The 19,275-nt window shown below is 41.6% G+C and overlaps 1 protein-coding gene across 1 annotated transcript in view; it reads right to left on the bottom strand.

The window, feature by feature from the left end:
• Positions 1-397: 397 nt before the first annotated feature.
• itga8 (integrin, alpha 8) overlaps positions 398-19,275 on the bottom strand; it is a 72,998-nt gene continuing 54,120 nt past the window's right edge. Inside the window, exons 21-32 of the mRNA XM_037676660.1 lie at positions 18,031-18,098; positions 17,440-17,587; positions 15,141-15,233; positions 13,117-13,196; positions 11,009-11,089; positions 7,230-7,335; positions 4,931-5,089; positions 2,637-2,768; positions 2,443-2,556; positions 2,175-2,276; positions 561-683; positions 398-487 (exon numbers count right to left, since the gene is read on the bottom strand). Coding sequence (XP_037532588.1) covers positions 398-487; positions 561-683; positions 2,175-2,276; positions 2,443-2,556; positions 2,637-2,768; positions 4,931-5,089; positions 7,230-7,335; positions 11,009-11,089; positions 13,117-13,196; positions 15,141-15,233; positions 17,440-17,587; positions 18,031-18,098 — 1,296 coding nt within the window. The remainder of the gene's footprint in view (positions 488-560; positions 684-2,174; positions 2,277-2,442; positions 2,557-2,636; positions 2,769-4,930; positions 5,090-7,229; positions 7,336-11,008; positions 11,090-13,116; positions 13,197-15,140; positions 15,234-17,439; positions 17,588-18,030; positions 18,099-19,275) is intronic.

The following is a 19,275-nucleotide window of genomic DNA, read 5'->3' as shown; positions in this document are numbered from 1 at the left end:
CAAGAAACATTTAAAGCATTGTTCTCTCGACAGAGTCCACTCTGTCTTCATTCTGCTGCTTCCTTCCATCAGATAAACAACACACATGTGTGTGTAATTTAGCCAGAAATGTGTGCTGGTCCCACTTTGTCTGCTGTTCTGGTCCCAGTATGTGTGGAGCAGCAGCCTTTGCTTTCAGCCGGGTCCACAAACGTGAACAAAGACAAAGGAGCAGAAGACTTCCAACCAGGGAATGGAGGTTCTGACTAGTGCAGATCTCAGATCTGATTCAAGGTGTTCAGAAGGTGCACATCCCTCCTGAAACGAACAAACTTCCAACCAGGAGGAGTCCTCCACCGTCTCAGGAGTCCTCCACCGTCTCAGGAGTCCTCCACCGTCTCAGGAGTCCTCCACCGTCTCAGGAGTCCGCTGTTTTATCAGACGTCAGCTTCTCCTGGTCCGAGACGTCACCTTCAGCAGGTGGGCGCGCCCGATCGAAGAAACCACACTGAGGGAGTCACACCACCATTAGATGTTACATCTGATGATGAAAATGGTCAACTCTGTTAAAGTGTGTGTACCTTCCACATGGCTAATGTTAGCATGGCCAGCACCAGCAGTCCCAGCAGTATGGCCAGGATGATGACCCAGAGCGGAACAGCGAATGACACATCAGGGGTCCCCCACAGCACCGGTGTCCCCATCTGGACGATAAACGAAATGAATGCATATGCCAGAGTTTGAAACTAAACCCTTTTTATCATGATGGCAGCTTGGGTTGAACTTCGTAAATGTCTTTATGCACGATCTTGTGATCTCTTGCAATGGGTGACAGAGCTCAGAATATGTGTTGTGGATGACTCTCAGCTACTACCACACCAAATTTAAGTCCAATACAGTAGTCCCTCTTTTATCGAGGGGGACCCACGATAAGTGAAAAAACGTGAAGTAGGAATAGTAGTACAAGTAGTAAGTAGTAGTTTATTTTAGTATATATACAGTAGTCCCTCGATATTTCGCGGTTCGTTTATCGTGGACTCGCTCTATCGCGGTTTTTCAAAATAAGAGTGGACATGATGCACAATTGGCTGATTGATGGATGAGCCGCACGACTGGCATGGAATTTTTATTTAAAATAAATTATTTTGAATTATTTAGGACCTGCTGCACCTGTGTGCAACCCTGACTGCAGGATAAACTTCCTGCTGCAGCTGATCAGCTGTTCACTGTGCAGAGTGGAAGAGTGGGCGTGGCCAAGAGCACTTGCAGGTGGCAGAGAGCAGCCAGAGGCAGGGAGCTGAAATCATGATATCTTGTGCTCTTTTAGATCATTTAGAGTTTAGAAACATCGTTTAGAATATTGGAAGAGTGGGAAGAGTTTAAAACGCTTTCATATATATATATATATATATATATATATATATATATATATATATATATACACACACACACATACACACACATATATATACATACAAATAAAAGAATTTTAAAACCTTCCCACACTCTTGCAATATTCTAAACAATGTCTCTAAACTCTAAACGCTAGAAAGCCACAATTTCAGCTCTCTGTCATGTGCCAGCGCACCTGGCCACGCCCACTTCTCCACTGCAAAGTGGAGATATGGCAGGCTGCAGGAGGAAGGTTCTCCTGCAGCTTTGGGCTGCACATAGGTGCAGCAGGTGCTAAATAATTAAAAATAATTTATTTTATATTAAAATGTCATGCCGATCGTGTGGCTCATCCATCAGTCAGCCAATTGCGTGTCATGTCCAATCTTATTTTGAAAAACCGGGATAAAGCGAGTCCACGAAAAACGAACTGCGAAGTAGGGAGGGACTACTGTTTCTGTAAAACTGACCGAGCTGTAGCCCATTTTTACTTTGACTAATGTTTTATTACTGTGGTGGCCATTTTGGATCAGCTTGGCTCCAAAAGTTAATGAGTTGTAGATGTTCTTTTAGTCGCTACTTCCTAAAGGTTTGATTACAATCCATCCACTGGTTATAAATATTTTTCCAACAGACAGATCGACAAACACACACACACACACACACACACACACGGAGACATGGGCAAAAACATCATCGCTTTTTGCGCTTGGTGGCAGGCGATAATGATGCAGAGCTCAGAAGTGTTTTATTTTTATTTTTTTGCATTGACACAAATATTGAGCAAACATTCGCATCCTTACCGAGGTCGTGTGCTGAGATAGTGTCCCCGGTTGGACGAGATAAGGCACCGAAATGACCATGAAGGACACGGTGGAGTTGAGAATGTAGGGATCATTATGCCGCTTGAAAACAAAAACACAATTAAAATTTTTTAACAAAGGAAAAAAATGGACCAATTCATTCTAACTTAGGCTGGATGTAAATGATTAAACAAGCAAAATGCTAATATTTGACAAAAATGGAAGCAAAACTAAATAATTCAATGAATCTGTCAGCAAAGCCACTCACCTGTAGAAACGTGTGTGCCCACAGTCTGGATCGAATCCTAACGACGGCGCTCTGACCCCGATCCAAGCGACCGACCACGCAGGCGATCCTCAGACACGAGATGTTGGTGCAGTTCTTGGAAAGGAAACGAAACACGTGAAGAAGCGACTCACTGACAATTGTCTCCCCTGGAGAAACACGTGTGCGAGGCTCACCAAGGTCTTGCTGCTGTAACTCTCAGTGTTTCTGACAGCTCGCTTGTGGCGATGAAGAGGAGGAGGAAGAGGAGGATCGCTGCTGTTCCTCAAGAAACCCAACAACTCAGGTGTGTCCTGCAGAGTGGAGATCTGACACAAACAAGGAGATGATTGTTCAGCTTGGTCAGAATTCAACTAAAATGAGGTTGCTCAAAGATCTATCTCCAACAGGTAAGATATTAATTGTTCAGAACTTTTCCACAGAACTCTGCTTCTAAAGATCTGAACTATAGCTTTGAGTTTGTAGTTTGGCGACCAGTAACCAGTAATCACTGGGTGTACATCCACCATAGAATAACTTCTGGAGTCAGTCTGATTCAAGATGGTGCCGCAGCAAATCAATCTTAGCAAACACTGACAATTTTACAGATACTGAGCTAAAATTTGTTGTGGTAGTAGCTGAGCATTACGCCCAATACATGCTTTGATAGCAATACATTGTGTGATACTTTAACAGAAAACTTTGGGATTAACTGTTAGAGTCAAACCTGTTCACCTGTTAGCAAAACATCTCACAAAAAAAAAAATACTGAAGCGCCTATAACTCAGTGAACTTTACAGATACTGAGCTAAGATTTGGTGTGGTAGTAGCTGAGAGTCATTCACAACACATAATCCAAGCACTAAATAACTATGCATCAACGTCATCATTTCTCAACAAAGGATGATTTTAGTCTTGAACTGTGGCATGAAAGACCGAGGGCTGGAAGGAACTTTAGTTTGAACACATTTTAACAAAGTTTACAGGAATTATTTATTTAAAATGTCAGTTTTGTTTAGTTAAATAGAAGTACCAAAAACACAAAGGTCAAGGTTCAAGGTGACTTTATTGTCATTCACATCACATGTGGTACATGAGGTTGAAAATTGTGTACTCAAGGTCCCAGTTACACCCAAAATAGCAATAATATAAAGTACTATATAGAAAAAAAAGAAACAGTATACAAGTATTTAAGACATATACTAAACAATAATTATATAATATACTACGGTGTATTAAACAGCAGCCTGAACATGAGTCTGTTTTGAGTAGATGGGTGAATACAGCAGCTTATGGAGTGGATGTAGCAAATTAAAACCACTGCTCCAACGTCTGAAACATTTTTCATAAACGTGCAGCGATCATCACGGGGGCAGAGGTTAGAGAAGGTGGGCCTATGATCAGAAGGTTGCCGGTTCAACTCCCTGGACCGACAACATCAAAATGTATGTGGGAAAGGTGAAGCACCCACACCTGCCTCCACCCTCATTTGCCCCACTCTGGGCCCTTGAGCAAGACCCTTAACCCCCACCATCTGCTCCCCCAGGCACCCTGGATGGCAGCTCTCTGCTCCACACGAGGGCTGTGGTAGCTCGGTGGTCTGTGGTTGCATCACAAAGGGCATCCAGCGTCAAAACAATCGCCAAGTCCCCTGAAGCAGAGAGCAGCCGAAAGAAGAAGAAGAGAAACACGCATCGATCATCTCATGTCTGTTCCACTCAGGTCTCTGCAGCACATGATGCAGCCTCGTCAGATCCTCAGGACTTTAAAAAAGGCGTCATAAAACTTTCAGCTGTGGAGACGAGTGTGGCGTTTGGAAACGCGGATCAAAGAGCGGTTTGTGCTCCGCTGAATCCGAAGAGGTTTCATTTCCTGTTCATACGGTCGCGCCGACAAGAAGCCGGAGCGGATGGATCGACATCCTTTGGTTTCAGATAACAGAACAAAAGATTTTATTGTCTCTCCCCAGGAAGTTCAAATTTACGCGCAAACCAAAGAGACCAGCATGGTTAGATATTTTAATTGAAAAGTTTTCAAAAGCCGGCAAACTGATGACTCAATGAATGCTTATTCCTTATAGCTTTATTAAGAGACCGGATGTCAGATTGTTTCCTTTTGGTCCCTCAGCTCTGTGGATAGAAGCACTGCCGGTACGGAAAAACAAACCACAGGCATTTCCTGTAATTAACTAATTTTACTATCGTTGACTAATTGATTCAATAATTGACATTGCAACACCATTTCTTTAATATCTGTTCAAAGATTGAATATTACTGTTAAGAGAGGAAAATGTGCTGTGATCAAACTAGATAACAGTGATGAATCAACGAAAATGGTTTTATCTACATGAAATATTGACAAAGTTTTATTTCTTAATATTTGGCTTCCAAGGAGTCAGACTTTCTGGCCTTCTTCCAACTTGATCAATGATTCTCAGGGTTTCCTCTGAAGGTGTTTGGTTTCTAGATGTGTGTGTAAATGTTCACGGTACCTGGAGGCCCAGTGGGTTCAGGCTGGTGTTTGTCTGGCAGCTAACTGGGCCGTCCGTTTGAATCTCCATGGCATACAGCAGGTTCTCGTCACGGAAACGGGCAGGCCAGCCCACCTGGAGCTCAGCCTCTCCGATACTGCTGGGACCGGAGTTATGAAGCTACAGCAGTAAAAACAAAGAGCTGTCAGGTTCAGACTCATTTTCTGCCCTGTTAGCAAGTCCCATGTGACCAGAGCTGTAATCAGGTTATCATAACTGTGGTATGATGAGACGGGCCACCTGTGTTTTCATAAAGATAAACTCGTGCAGCCTTCAGTCACCAGGGAGGGAAACACAAGTAAAATCCACATCATCATCCAGATGATCTTCCACATCCTAACTGGGCCGGATGAATTATATGACCCTAAATCGAGCATCAGTTCAGAAAGAAGGCCTCTTTTTTTTTTTCCACACACACCAACACACGTGGTCGTAACAACGAAACAAGTCATCCAAACAGGACGTGATCCTGATGCTGCAGGGCAGGAATTCTTCAGAGCCAAAAAACTCCGTCCTGTCTAATCAGAAGCAGCTGCCTGCTGGGAAAAGTGCCACAAATGAAAACCATTATCAGCTGTGGGACGAGCCAGACAATACTGCGCTCGGGTTCAATGAAGCTGACAACAAAAAGAAGTCACAATTACGGCTCGCGCACACACACAGCCACACACACACGGTCTATAGTGCAAGCTGTCACCAGTCTGTCTTAAACTTTTACTTCTTTGATTTATTTGTATCTTAATAATTAAATCAATAATATTGAAATATTATCTATTTTGCCTTCTTACTTCCTACTTCTGGTTTCTAGCTACCATTCTGTTATTTTTGTTGCTTTTAGCTAGCCTTTTGATTCTTTTTAGCTTTTCTTTTTGCTATTTTTTGCTTACATGTAGCTTTTATTAATTTTAGCTAGTATTGTGCTAGTTTTAGCTTTTAGCTAACATTTAGCTACATTTAGTTTTAATAGCTTAAAACTAAATGTCTATGTTTGTGTCTATGACTTGTAGCTTTCAGCTACTATTTTGCTAATATTAGCTAGGTTGTTTCTATTTTTAGCTCGTACTGAGCTAGTTTTAGCTTTATGCTGGCATTTTGTGACATTTAATTTTAAAGCTATGGCTTGTGACTTTTAGCTTTAAACTAGTTTGTTGCTTATATTAGCTAGATTTGTGCTCCTTTTAGCTAGTACTGTGCTAGTTTTAGATTTTATCTAACATTTGAAAACGTTTAATTTTGATCTAGTGTTTTGTTACTTTTAGATTTCAGCTAGTTGTTTGTTAATATTGACTATATTTAGCATTTAGCTAGTATTTAGCTAGTTTTGGTTAATATTTGACTATGCTTTTAAATTGCATTTAGCTTCTTTTGTGTTTTCATCAGCAAGTGTTTAGCTACTTATGTTACTACTTTTCTACTTTAGGCTTTTAGCTAGTCCTTTAACACACCTAACATTTCAAGTTCAAGTCAATATTGCCATTATCATCATTACCATTAACATTACCATTAACATTTACCTGGTCTTTTGCTACATTTAGCTTTTAGCTGTTTTTTATTTGCTACTTTTAGCTTGCTTTATTCAACTTTTAGCTACCATACTATTTTTGGCTTGTAGAAAGTCCATTTCCACCTTTAGTTTACTTGGCCTTTTGCTTCATTAAGCTTTTAGCTTTAAGCTAGCATTTTACCTCTCTTAGCATATAGCTGTTGTTTGCATCATTTAGCTTTTAGCTGGTGTTCTGCTTATTTTAGCTTTAACAACCCAGTTTCAGCTTCATTCATTGCTCAGCGTTCACAGTCTGCTTTGATTTATCATGTTTCGATGCGCCCCCTTCAAATAAAATACACTCTTCCTTCTTCCCTTTGCATCCTTCATTCCTTTCCTCCTTCGCCCTTTTGGTTCCCCCCCTCCACTCTTTCTACACCTCACAGCAGTAATTACTTCTGAGCTGGAGACCTTTGATCATCCAGATCTTAATTCTTTATGGAGCCCCTGGTTTTACGGAGCGTGTGTGTAAAATGTTGCCGTTTACTTCACCTTGCAGAGCTCTCACTCTTGTTCCTGCCTAATTAGGTTTCCACACCTATTTGTCTGCTCAAAGTGTTGGAATCACCAACAGTCGCACCAGGAAAAGCAGTGACGTTAAATAAGCTCCTCCTTTTCTCATGCTGTCCTCAGTTTTATAAGGTTTGGTAAACTAGTTTTAACAAACACACACGTGACAAAACAACCCAGCCTTCCCCGTTTTCCTCTGATATGTACCTCATAGATGTGAGTCACTTGTGGTCCGACGTCGTCCTCTTTGACAGGTTTCTCTTTCGGTTCCCAGTTTGGGAATGGCAGCACCACCTGGGGGGGATGGGACACCCTGGAAGGAGCAGACACAGCTTTACCATAAAGAAGGACTCATTTGAAATCAGTTTCTAACAAGAAGAGAAATATGATGAACATCAACAGACATATATTTCTTGCATGAAACAAAAAAGGTAAGCCGGTTTTTGGATTGTGTCTCTTGTAACAGTGGATTTATAATGGTAGGGAAACTTGCCACAGCAAGCGTCGAGGTAATGCTCTCTGTTAGCAAAATACCTCATGAATCAGTGGACAGCTTTGAATGAAGTCTTTAGAAAGTAAACATTAGATGTAAATCTACAACTGATTAACTTTTAATGTCAACCTGACACAAGATGGCTGCCACTGCTAATCAACCAAAGTTAAAAATGTCTACAACGCAGTAAACACCACATCTATTAAGCTCAAATCCGGTGTGGTAGTAGCTGAGAGTCATCCCCAATACCCGCTCTGAGTGCTTACAGAACTTTGTTTAAATATTTGGTGTGCAAAGCAGCATGTAGTTGATGTCTGACAATATCTTCTTTATTCTATTTGTCATAAACAGGTCAATTCCATTAAACGGTCATTATTGAATACACGGCTACAAAGCTGGGAAAATCTGACAGAGTGGATCTAATTAGTTGATTTTCAGAAGAAAGAAGTCCCATGATGCTGCAGACTTGTCACAGTGGCAGGAGGAAGGAAGGAGCCAAGAATGCAGGCTTGACTCGAGGAAGATGTAAAATAAACTCTTTTATTACAAAAGGAAAACAAAGCGCTGACGTGGCAGTAATGTACCGATGAATACTGGAGAGGTAAATAAAGGCTGAGGCTGAGCGAGGAGATGAGGATCAGCTGAGCTAAAAGGAAACAAGGAACAGGTGCGAGTGGGCGTGGCAGGACTGGGGAGTAGAAGCTGATTGAGGTGAAGTGAAGATGAGCAGAGGGGGAAACTCAAGAGCTGATAAAAATAAAAACATCCACACACAAGAACACCAGAACATAAGAACACACAAAAGACAACTGTTGGATAAAAACATCCTTGCATTATTTTACTTACTCAAAGGAGCCGCATGGAAGGACAGAATATTTATTAATCGAGTTTTAATTGCAAGGACAGATGATCACAACAGGCTTACACAAATGCCCAGACATGCTTGAAAGCCAGTCACGAGTGTCTGCACCGGACAGTGTGCGAGGATTGTTTTTATAATGCATGCTTATCAGCTCCTCCGAGCTCACAGACTTGGAGGCGACCTCGGAGTACCAGCTGCACACGCAACATCAAATCAGCTCCTCATTCAGCTCTCTCTGCTAACTCAAACACACAGTTCATGGGCAGTTAACATTAGTTAGAGATAAACAGCCTTGACCAAAATTCCCCTGACAACAACAAACCCACAAAAACACAAAGATCATGACATCTATTAGGACTGAACAATTAATTGAATTTGCGATAATATCCTGATATGCTCAAACGAGATTTTCTAATCACAAAGGCTGCGATTTGACTGGTCCCGTGATCTGGTTACGTGACTTGCGAGTGAGCGGAGCAAAGCAGATCAGGGAGCAGAGAAGTCAACACTGCTTCTTTAACCGGTTGCACAGTGACGTCAGGCTCGACAGAAGCAGATACATCTGAAAGTTTGGTACCAAAGAGCGGCAGCACGTCCGTTGTTTGGAATTATTTTGGCTGTAAAAAAGAAGACGCTGCACAACATGCATTGTGCAGAACCTGCTTTGCTGCTGTTGATTCCTCTCGGGGTAACACCAAAAATCTTTATCAACACTTAAAAAAACACCACAAAGTCATTTGGCTAGAATGCCAATGACCAGTGCTTCAACTTAAAGTCAGCAAAGTACCAGTCGACAGGGATCACTGACCAAACTGTTCGAAGGTTTTACTCTGTATGAACATAATTCGAAACAACACGCGGAAATAACTCGAGCAATAACAGAGTTCATAACGAAAGACATGATGCCCATTAATATAGTGACCAAACTTGAGTTTACAGCTTTGGTAAACACAATGGATAAGCAGTACAGAACGCCCTCGCGCACACTTTTTAGCCAAGTTGCTATCCTGGATCTATACAAAAAAATGCAGAAACAGAGTTGCAGCAGAGTTGAAAACAGTGGAGATTTTTTGCAACTGAAACAGATTTATTGCTTGTGATCATTGAAAAAGACATGAGAAGAAGACAATGAAAAATAATCACAAATTAAATTGCAATATTGAGGTTAAAAAAATCCCAATTAGAATATCTTCCAAAATCGTTCAGCCCTAACGTCTACTGGCACCACGTTTACTTTCTCCGCTCTAAACCCATTTAGATGTGATTTAAAGATGGAGGACAACATTTCTGCAGTAACACTTTATAATAAGGTACACAAAATGCTATTAACTACTAGGGAAGACCTCAGGAAAGAATCAGGAACTAATCATGAGCTAATGGGTAGTTAACCAGTACTTACTGGGGAACACAAAGCCAAGCCTTATTAGGGGACTACTGGTTAGTTACCTGGGAAATGAAGAGGAACTAATCAGTAACTAATGGGTAGTTACCAAGGAAACCAAAGAGAAACGAATCAGGAGCTAATGGTTAATAAAATCAGTAATCACTAGGAAACAGGTTTTTGACAATTACAAGCTGTGACCTCACTGGTGCAGGGTTTATTCAGAACTCGCATGGAGAATTTCTCCTTTGTGTCTGTGGTAACAAACCAGTAGTCCCCTAATGAGGCTTGGCTGTGTGTTTCCCAGTATGCACTGGTTAACTACCCATTAGTTCTTGATTAGTTCCTTTTCATTTACAAAGTAACTAACCAGTATCTCCTAATAAGGCTTGGCTGTGTGTTCCCCAGTAAGTAATGGTTAACTATCCATTAGCTCCTGATTTGTTCCTTAGGCGTTCCCTAGTAGTTAAGTACATTTTGTGTACCTTATTGTAAAGTGTTACCATTTTTGCTTATAATTAAATGAAACAAAATCATCAGAAACCTCCAGGCATGCAGATTCAACTTCTGCCAAATCCGGTGACACCATGTGTAAAATCTCCAGGTGAGCCGACGTCAGCGGGCAGTAACGCTCCTGTTGGCGTTAACGTTTGTTGCCCAGACATGCAGTTGAGCTACTTTAGCAAAAGAGGCACGCCTCGTGACGAAGCAAGCGAACGATTTTACATCAATGGGACAGTTTCATCGTTTGATGCCAGAGCTGCGTGTTACAACACCGATGACTGTGAAAATAAACACAAAAACTCACGAGGATTGATGAACATATTTGGAGCAGGACAACGTTATGATGCAAACATTGCGACATGTCCTCCTCTCGCTTATTCTGGTTCCTGTTGTATTTATTTCTACTCCCGACCACACCCAAACAGCAGCATGTTAGGCTCCAAACTTGTTAGTGTTGTTAGCGTGCATGTACGTTAGCAGGCGTATGGACAGCCATGCAGATGACAAATATGTCCCATGTGCACATGATTAGTTAACATTTGTTTCTACAAATGTGTTTTTCGGCTGTTTTCCATCCTGTAAACACATCCTGTAAATTCAAGCCTCAAAGGGAGAGGTTTATTCTGCAGAAAGTTTAGACTGAAACCAGGGAACTGTGTTTTTTTTGAGGAAAGCTGGCATGAAAAGACAAAAAAAAACAAGTTGTCATATTTTGTTGTAGAGCCACACAGAGATGTTGGACTCACCCACGTAAATCGAGCCGAGCGCTGGCAGTGATGGACAGATTCAAACTGACCGGGTTGCTGTTGGAGTTATCTTTGTTGGAGCTGTGGAGAGATTCACAAACACTTTAATTTAAAAAAAAAATTATGAATAAAAGTGTATATAAAACGAAAGAAATGACAAAGCCTTGTTCTGCTCAAAATGAAATTCACAGAAAAAGGCTGAAAACATAAAACATCTGTTTTCAACAGCGTGCCACTAACTGGTTTATTACTGAGAATACAGCTGTGGTCACTATCAGCCAATTATTTTTAGTTCAATGTCAAATACAAGTTCAGATGCTCACAACCCAAATAACCCAAAGCAAATAAAAACATTAAACGATAAAACCTCGGAGTCATCAGACCTGTTCTGATGAAAATGTGTGCAGTGAGTTGAAGGCTGTGCAAATTTTGTAAACCTGTAGAACCCAGCAGGATGTTAGCATGGTTCTGATTGTTCCCTTTTCTTTTTCTTTATAATCTTATAGTTTTTAAAAGCTACAATTTCACAGTATGACTTAAAGCGATAAAAGCAAAATACTAGCTAAAAGCTTGAAACATTAAAAAAGCCAAGTGAAATGCTTGCTCAAAGCTAAAAGTAGCAAAAGTTGGTTAAAAGCTAAATGTAGCAAAAGGCCAATGCTAAAATGATTTGCTACAAGCTAAAATTGCAAAATTGTAGCTAAAAGTTGCGTAACGCTAGCTAAAGGTAGCAAAATACTTGCTAAATGCAGCTAAATGCTTTGTAAATGTTAGCTGTGCCAAAAGACTAGCAAAAAGCCTAAAATAATGGTAGCTAAAAACAAAAGTAACAAAAAGATAGGTGAAATCAGTAAAAGCCTTGCTCAAAGCTAAAAGTAGCAAAAGGCTGGTTAAATGCTAAATGTAGCAAAAGGCCAAGTCAATGCTAGAGGTTTAAAATGACTTGCAACAAGCTAAAAATAGCAAAATTGTAGCTAAAAGTTGCATAACGCTAGCTAAAGGTAGCAACACTTGCTAAAAGCTAAATGTAGCAAAAGACTTGGTAAATGTTAAGAGTTTATTTTATTTTTTCTTCTTTCGGCTGCTCTCTTCTTCAGGCGTCACCACAATGAACTGTCGAACGACGACTTGTCAATTATTTTTACGCCGGATGTCCTTCCTGACGCAACCACAGACCACCGAGCTACCACAACCCTTTGTGTGGAGCAGAGAGCTGCTATCTAGGGTGCCTTGGAGAGCAGATAGTGGGGGTTAAGTGCCTTGCTCAAGGGCCCAGAGTGGGGCAAATTATGGTGGAGGCAGGTGTGGTTGTTTCCCCGTTCCCACTCACATTTTAATGTTGTCGGTATGGGGAGTTGATCCAGCGACCTTCTGATCACAGGTCCATCTACTCTAACCTCTGTGCCACCACTCCTGGCTAAAAGCCTAAAGTAATGGTTGCTAAAAGCTAAAAGTATCAAACAGCTAACTAGTTGCTAAAGCTAAATAAACTGAAGTGAATTAAAAGAAGCAAAAGTCTAGCTGGAAGTTAAAAGTAGCAACAGCAAAAAAAAAAGGGTAGCTAATATTAGTAGAATAATAGTTTTAAACTAAAAACAGACAAAAAATAGAGCAAGTTTTCTAAACTAGATCTTAGAGGGAAAATAAAGGAAAATCTTTTGAAAGGTATTATATAGAATGTTGTTAAATTATTATATTAGAAGTCATAGCAGCCATCTGCTGAACGTTTCGATACATTAAACAAAGTTTGCAGCACTAGTTAGACTGCAAAACTGTACATAAAAGATAAACCACAGGAAACAACAGTCAGCATTCAGACAGCCAACGATGAAGACATATTTCTCATCATCTGACTCCACGCAGGGGATCGTCGTATCTGATGACGTGTCAGATCAAATGATTCTGAAGCGAACACTTTGCGTTTAGTTTATGCGCGGAGCTCGTCTGAAACCATCTGTTTTCCTCTGCAGTTTGCAACACGAGCCCGCAGAGAGTGCTGGTCTCAGACACAGCACCTATTTACACGGACCAGAGCAAAGACAAACAGCTCTCTGTCGGGTTTCCGTGAGACGCCTGGTAATTCGTGCGAGGGCCTGGGAGCGTGTCACCTGTGGATCTGCAGCTCAAAAGTGATGCTTGGTCCGGCTTCTTCCAACCTCTGCACCGAAAACCTCAGACCGACAGACAGCTGGGCAGGAAAATGAAAGACACAGAAACAAAAATAATATATATAAATATAAAAGCATAAATTTGGAGGAAATAAAGGACGATGGTGAGAAATTAGATGCATCTGTGCTATAAAGGCAACACTCTGTCACGCCTGTTTAAAAACAGACGGTAACTTTGTAACTGGATCCTCTCTTGTTACTTCACAATCACAATATCAAGACTGTGTGCGTGTGTGTGTGTACTTGTGTGTGTGTTGATAACAGTAAGTTTCTTAAAACCTGACAAAAGCCAGACTACGGACACAGACTTACAAACCACAGTTCGGTTCCTCGTCTCTCCTCTGTTTAAATCCCCAGTCCTCCAGTCTAACAGAAAACACGTGCAGAGCTGAGTCCGCCGCGGCCTGCAGCGTGCATGTGAGTATTTACATGTGATTTCTGTTGAAAAACAGGTCGAGCTCGAGGTCCAGAGGGGCGGGAAATGACAGCATGCAGACTCGCACTAAAACTTCAAGGGGGCGCGTCTGCGGGGGGCGAAGCTGGGCCGCGGGACTACAAAGCCGAGTTATCTTTATGGGACACATTACAAGGACTGCAGGGGAAGAGCCAGACGGGGAAGATCTAAAGAGACAAGCACCAAATGTGTTCTTCAGAGGGAGCATCTCCAGCTCCCAGTGACAACGAGGAGGAGGAGGAGGAGGAGGAGGAGGAGGAGGACAGGTGACAGAGCAGAAGGCAGACACATCTGAAACAAGTTAATTTCAGTCTGTTTATTGAGCTGCTAACGTTAGCGGTTTAACATACATCATAAATAAATTGCCATGAATGGTCTTCTACTTGTTTACAATCTAAATGAAAGTTGCCGTATTTTATTAGATTATTAACAGCAGAAAAAAGTAAAAAGATCTGTGTTTGTGGTTTTATTTTCTAGAAGTTGTCAGTCCTGGAGGTAAAATCAAAAAGTGGACTTTGCGGTGACGATGTAATTTTCTTTTTCTTGTCAACGTGTGGCCATGAGTTTGAAACACGGGCGTGAATGCTGGCAGGCGATACACACTCCTTCAAGGAACACTCTGCCTTTATCTTAACGGGCTTCTATTGATAGGTGAAGGATAATAAATCAATTAAATGAGCAAAAATCATTTAAAAAATAGAGTATAAAGTATCTGCAGAGGCTGACTGATGGATCAAACCCTGCTTTCCTTCTGGAATATAATCCTGAAGGATCCAAACCTTCTGCTCAGTGAGGCGCCACAGCTGCGTCGTGTGGCCGAAGCAGTGACCCCAAGTGTTCAGAACCATTTAAGTTTCTCAGTAGAGGGGGGGGAGGGGGGGAATGGAGGGTGGGAGTGCAGGGGGTTGGGGGGTGTACGTGAAGGTATGTTCTGCATAAGCTCATGGATTCCTGAGCGTCCAACAGGGCAAAGGGAGAGTTGAATATGGGAAACATCTGGACAGCACACACACACACACACACACACCTTGTCCCTTTCACATGCCTCATTATGCGAATACCCCCCTCCCCCTACCAAACTGTGAAACATGACCACATAATTGATTTATCAGAACGGCCCGTGTCAACTCTGGAGAGTGAACGCACCTCCAGGCCAGCACTGACATCCTTAAAAGAAAAACACCTTCACTTTCACACATGCGACGCTCTTTACAGCACATGCACAGCAGAGCGGTCGAATCTCGTGTCGGAAGGGACCACTCTTTATTTTACAAAGCCTCGGCTTCCTGCATGTGTCAGGAGTGCGAGAGCTAAATGCATCATTATTGCACAAGTTGAGCGCGAAGCACAGCCAGGGGAGTCGGAGCGTGTGGAGCGAGAGTCAAGGTGATGATCTTTGGCAATCTTAAGTCGAATTAAACCTGAAGACTGGCGAGCTCTTCTTATTGCGGGTGGGTTTTTTTTTTGAATGTGGGAACTTGTGTTTTTGTTTTTGAGTGTGGGAACTCACCTCGGTTCCCGCCACCATCGGATTCCCGAGGTCACACACCACGATTCCAGTATCGTTGATCGTCCTGTACTCGCAATTTAGCTGAGAGAGCGACTAGAAGAGGAAAAAAGAGAGATTGGGAAAGAGAAATGGACAGAAAAAATAAAAATTGAATCAATGTGACAAATAATAAAGTCAGGTATTAAAAACTCGTGTTTTGGACTGAAATAATTTTATATTACAATTTACATTTTGTGGAGAGTTTATGAACAAATAACATCCTACCTGTTTTAGACAGCTCTTTGAATGACCAGTTTGGAGACATAAAGATCAGTTTTGACCTGACTGATGAGCTAACGGCTAGTCTGAACGAGGTCAGGAACAAACTGGATTACTGCTGTTTTAAAACAACTTCCAGTGGTTTTTGCAAATTTTTACATTGCTCTTAGTTTTGCGTTACATGGCTATGTGCACAGAATTCTTTGGCTGTTTTCAGGCATAAACAGCAGCAGCTAAAGCCGTGATCTCCCTGTGACTGTTGGAGAATAGTTGGTGACGCAGAACTGTGAGTTAATAGTTTGATGTTCAGCAGCATTATCAATGAATTCTGGTACCGTAATCTCCGGACTATAAACTGCTACTTTTTTCCACACGCTTTGAACACCATGGATTAGACAATGCTGCAGCAAATTTTTAAATTTTTTTGACAAGTTATTGAGTTTCATGCTGCCAAAACATTTACACTCAGGTGCTCACATAGCTGCCAAATATACATCTCTCTTGGGGGGTGGATCCTCATGAGGTAAAAAAAAAAGCTGACCAATCCAAACAAGTCACACTGGAACAATGAAACTTGGTTTCACTGGTCCACTGGGGAAGGGAGGGAACTTTGTTTTGCCGCCTTCCTGTTCTCTCCTCCCCTTCTCATTGTGCCCCCAGGGAGGGGGGGTGGAACGAAGTATTTGTAGCCACTCAAAATAAGTGTGAATTGTGCATTTAAAATGGTACTCCGAGCTCAGTGGGAGGCTTGGATGACTAGCAGCGAGAAGTGTGCAGTGCGCAGGAGGAAGATGAAGATAGCGATCAATGACTTCATGGTAGTTTACTTTTTTTTTTTTTAACCAGCTGTGTTACAGACACTGTTTAGAAAAATAAATTACTGTATGTATTTGTGTATGTTGACGGTACGTATTTAATTAAAAGTAAAAAAAAAAATCTTTCTGTGTAAATATCTCATGTTAGAACGTGGACACACGTGACTTATAGACAAGTGCGGCCTATATATGCACAATGTTTTTGTCTTTTTAAATGTAGTGGGCGCAGCTTATATTCAGGTGCGCTCAGTAGTCCGGAAATTACGGTAATTTGAAACCCAAGAGTTGTGCGGCTGCATTTCACGCTACCAATTCACAAAAATCACGGTTTGTTTCTGTGTTCACAGCTTGCAAATCTGTATTTTTGGCTGTGCACATTATTTTGTTACCCATCTCTTTCAACTTTATACACTGGAGCACTTTCAAAGTGCATGCATAATGCACATAATTGCATAATGTGAAATTGGCAGCTTCTCAATTATATCAGAATTGCAACTACTTCTCCAAACTGAAGTTGTTTATAATCTATCTGCTATTAAATGTTCATAACCTTTCCACAGAATCCCCATTCAAAAGATTTGATCTATCCGTCAATCAGACGGACTCTGTCTGAGATGCCCTCTCCGACTCAGACGGCAGTGGTCAAAATGCTAAAGCACACAGATGACAGAAAAAGAGCAAAAACATGGATTTATTACAAATATTTCTGTTGTGGAAAGACTCAGCAGCAACACTGCAATCACACGGTTTCCTATCGTCATGCAGCCTTAAAGCTGAAACAACGTTGGAAAGAGGAAGACAGGAGAGGAAGAGTGATGAAAGCTCTGACAACAACAATACAATCAATCAAACAGCCCCATTACACACTCATTACCACTAACACACGTGCAAACAAACACACACACGTGCACAAACTGACCCAATCCATTTCTCTAGTCACTAATGCAGCCTGTAACCCATAACGGGGGGGGCTTTTGGGCTGTTGCCAGTAAAGTACATCCTGCTGATAGCCTTTCCTTAATCACGCTAAACACATGCTATTATGACACAACAGGATGTGGAGCTGCTGGAACTGCAGCCTCAAATAACAGACTTCCTTCTCTGATGTTTGGCTGGAGCCATAATGAGAAAACTGAATTCAGTTTATGTCCGAGTGTACACGCTTTATTGGCTTTTAAAATGAAACTGTAGCGGTGAATTTATTGTTTTTATTTATGAGTACTGACCTCCACCCTGCGCTCCACTCCAATGTAGTCCGCCTCCGGGGGGATCAGCGTGTGCAGCTCTGCCTCGTAAGCTCCCTCTCCTTGGTTTGCAGCAGTGATCGTCAGCATCACCAGGTTGTCTTCTCCAATCACCAACTCTGTTCGATCCCTGTGATTTTGTATTTGAATAGACAAGAGCGTGCAAATGAAAAGATAATTTCTTTTAGGCACGAAAAACTAAACACGCTGCTGCATGCACCCAAAAAATATATGACTTTTGCAAATTTTCCTTTTACGACACGGCTTCATGTGCAATCATCTGCAACAAGTTCAACTCCTCGAGGCCAGCGGCGTACAAGCGTGTATGCGTTAGTGCACGGTGAGAAGGGTGTTTACATAAAGCTGCCATGGAGATGTCGAACAGCTGGAAATGTGATCGCTAGCTCGCGCACATGCTAAAAGCTCACTAACACATGTTCAAATGGACTAGAATGGGAGCAAGTTCAACATAAACTGCGCTCATTGTTTGAGGAGCCGCAGGCGCATTTTCTTTGTTTTAGTTCGCGTTTGTCTGAGCGTGCACAGGTTGGGGTCAGAGGGCGTGAGTCTTACATGCTGGCAGAGAGGTGGAGGTCGGGGACGCAGACGTTGTCATCGCCACAGTCCACAAGGATGTAAGCCTGAGAGGGACACGGAGAGGGGGAAAATGTTTAAGCAGCAATGAGGACAAAAGATACAAAATGCAAACCCATACGGAGCAAGCAGGAAAACTGATGCCAAATAAAACCAGAAAAGTCCAGCGCCTCTAGTTTAACTTCACCTGTGGGTGTTTTTAAACGCGACAACTCCCAAATCCAAAGGTCATTGTAATGAAAAAAGCAAACAAACGTTTTGGACTTCTAAACTAATTGGACACAGTTCGATCTCTAAGTGTCCAACATACTTCAGAAAGGAAATCCAAAATGATGAAGTGCGCACCAAAGCTCAGCCCTGGAAAATGTACAAGATCTTCATTTAAACACATTTGACAAGTGGAAAAGCAATCAGGAGGGTGCAGAGTTTTCATGTTTCACAAACCAATAAATAAAGAGGAAAATTGGTCCACAGCTGGGGTTTGTTGCGCTGCCAACTAATTTTTCATAATCTTCTTGATTATTACCCCCATTCATCAAACTGTGTTAAAAAATGTGGTTTAGGGGCTTCTCCTGGTGAAATACTTGATCTTAACTGGGTAACTGAGTTATCTTCAGGGAAGACTGGTTAATCTGAAAACTAACAGTGAAAACAGTTTAGAAGTAAAACTTTTTAACAGTAATTAGTATTTATTCCTCTACACCATGAAAGGTAGGCAGTCATGTAAATGCTTGTGTGTGCATGTGTATTTGTTTGTTAGCAAAATATCTTAGGAGCCATTGGACAAATCTTAATGAAACTGTCAGTAATCAGTGAATATACATCCACAACTGATTAACTTTTGAAGTCGACTGGATTCAAGGTGGCTGCAGCAGCTAATCAACCTTAGCAATCACGTAAATGTTTCTAGCTGAGAGTTTCACAGATATTGAGCTAAAGTTTGGTGTGGTAGTAGCTGTGAGTCATTCCCAACACATACTCCTAGCGCTAACAGGTCACACAAGCTCTTTGTTTAAAACCTTGGCATGCCAGGTGGGCTACTGGCATTTCTTCAAGGAATATTAAATTAATTTTATTTTGGTTTTCTTAGAAAAAAAAACGTTATTATCAATACAATTAAAAAAATGAATACTTCCACTCATGAACAGACTTGTCCGTCCGTCCGTCCGTCCGTCCGTCCAACCATCCATCCATCCATCCATCCATCCATCCATCCATCCATCC

This window comes from Nematolebias whitei, chromosome 5 (assembly GCF_014905685.2).
Source record: "Nematolebias whitei isolate Nwh7 chromosome 5, NemWhi1, whole genome shotgun sequence".
Lineage (NCBI taxonomy): Eukaryota > Metazoa > Chordata > Actinopteri > Cyprinodontiformes > Rivulidae > Nematolebias > Nematolebias whitei.
Note: the sequence above shows the minus strand (reverse complement) of the source record. Positions and strands in the feature narration are given on the sequence as shown.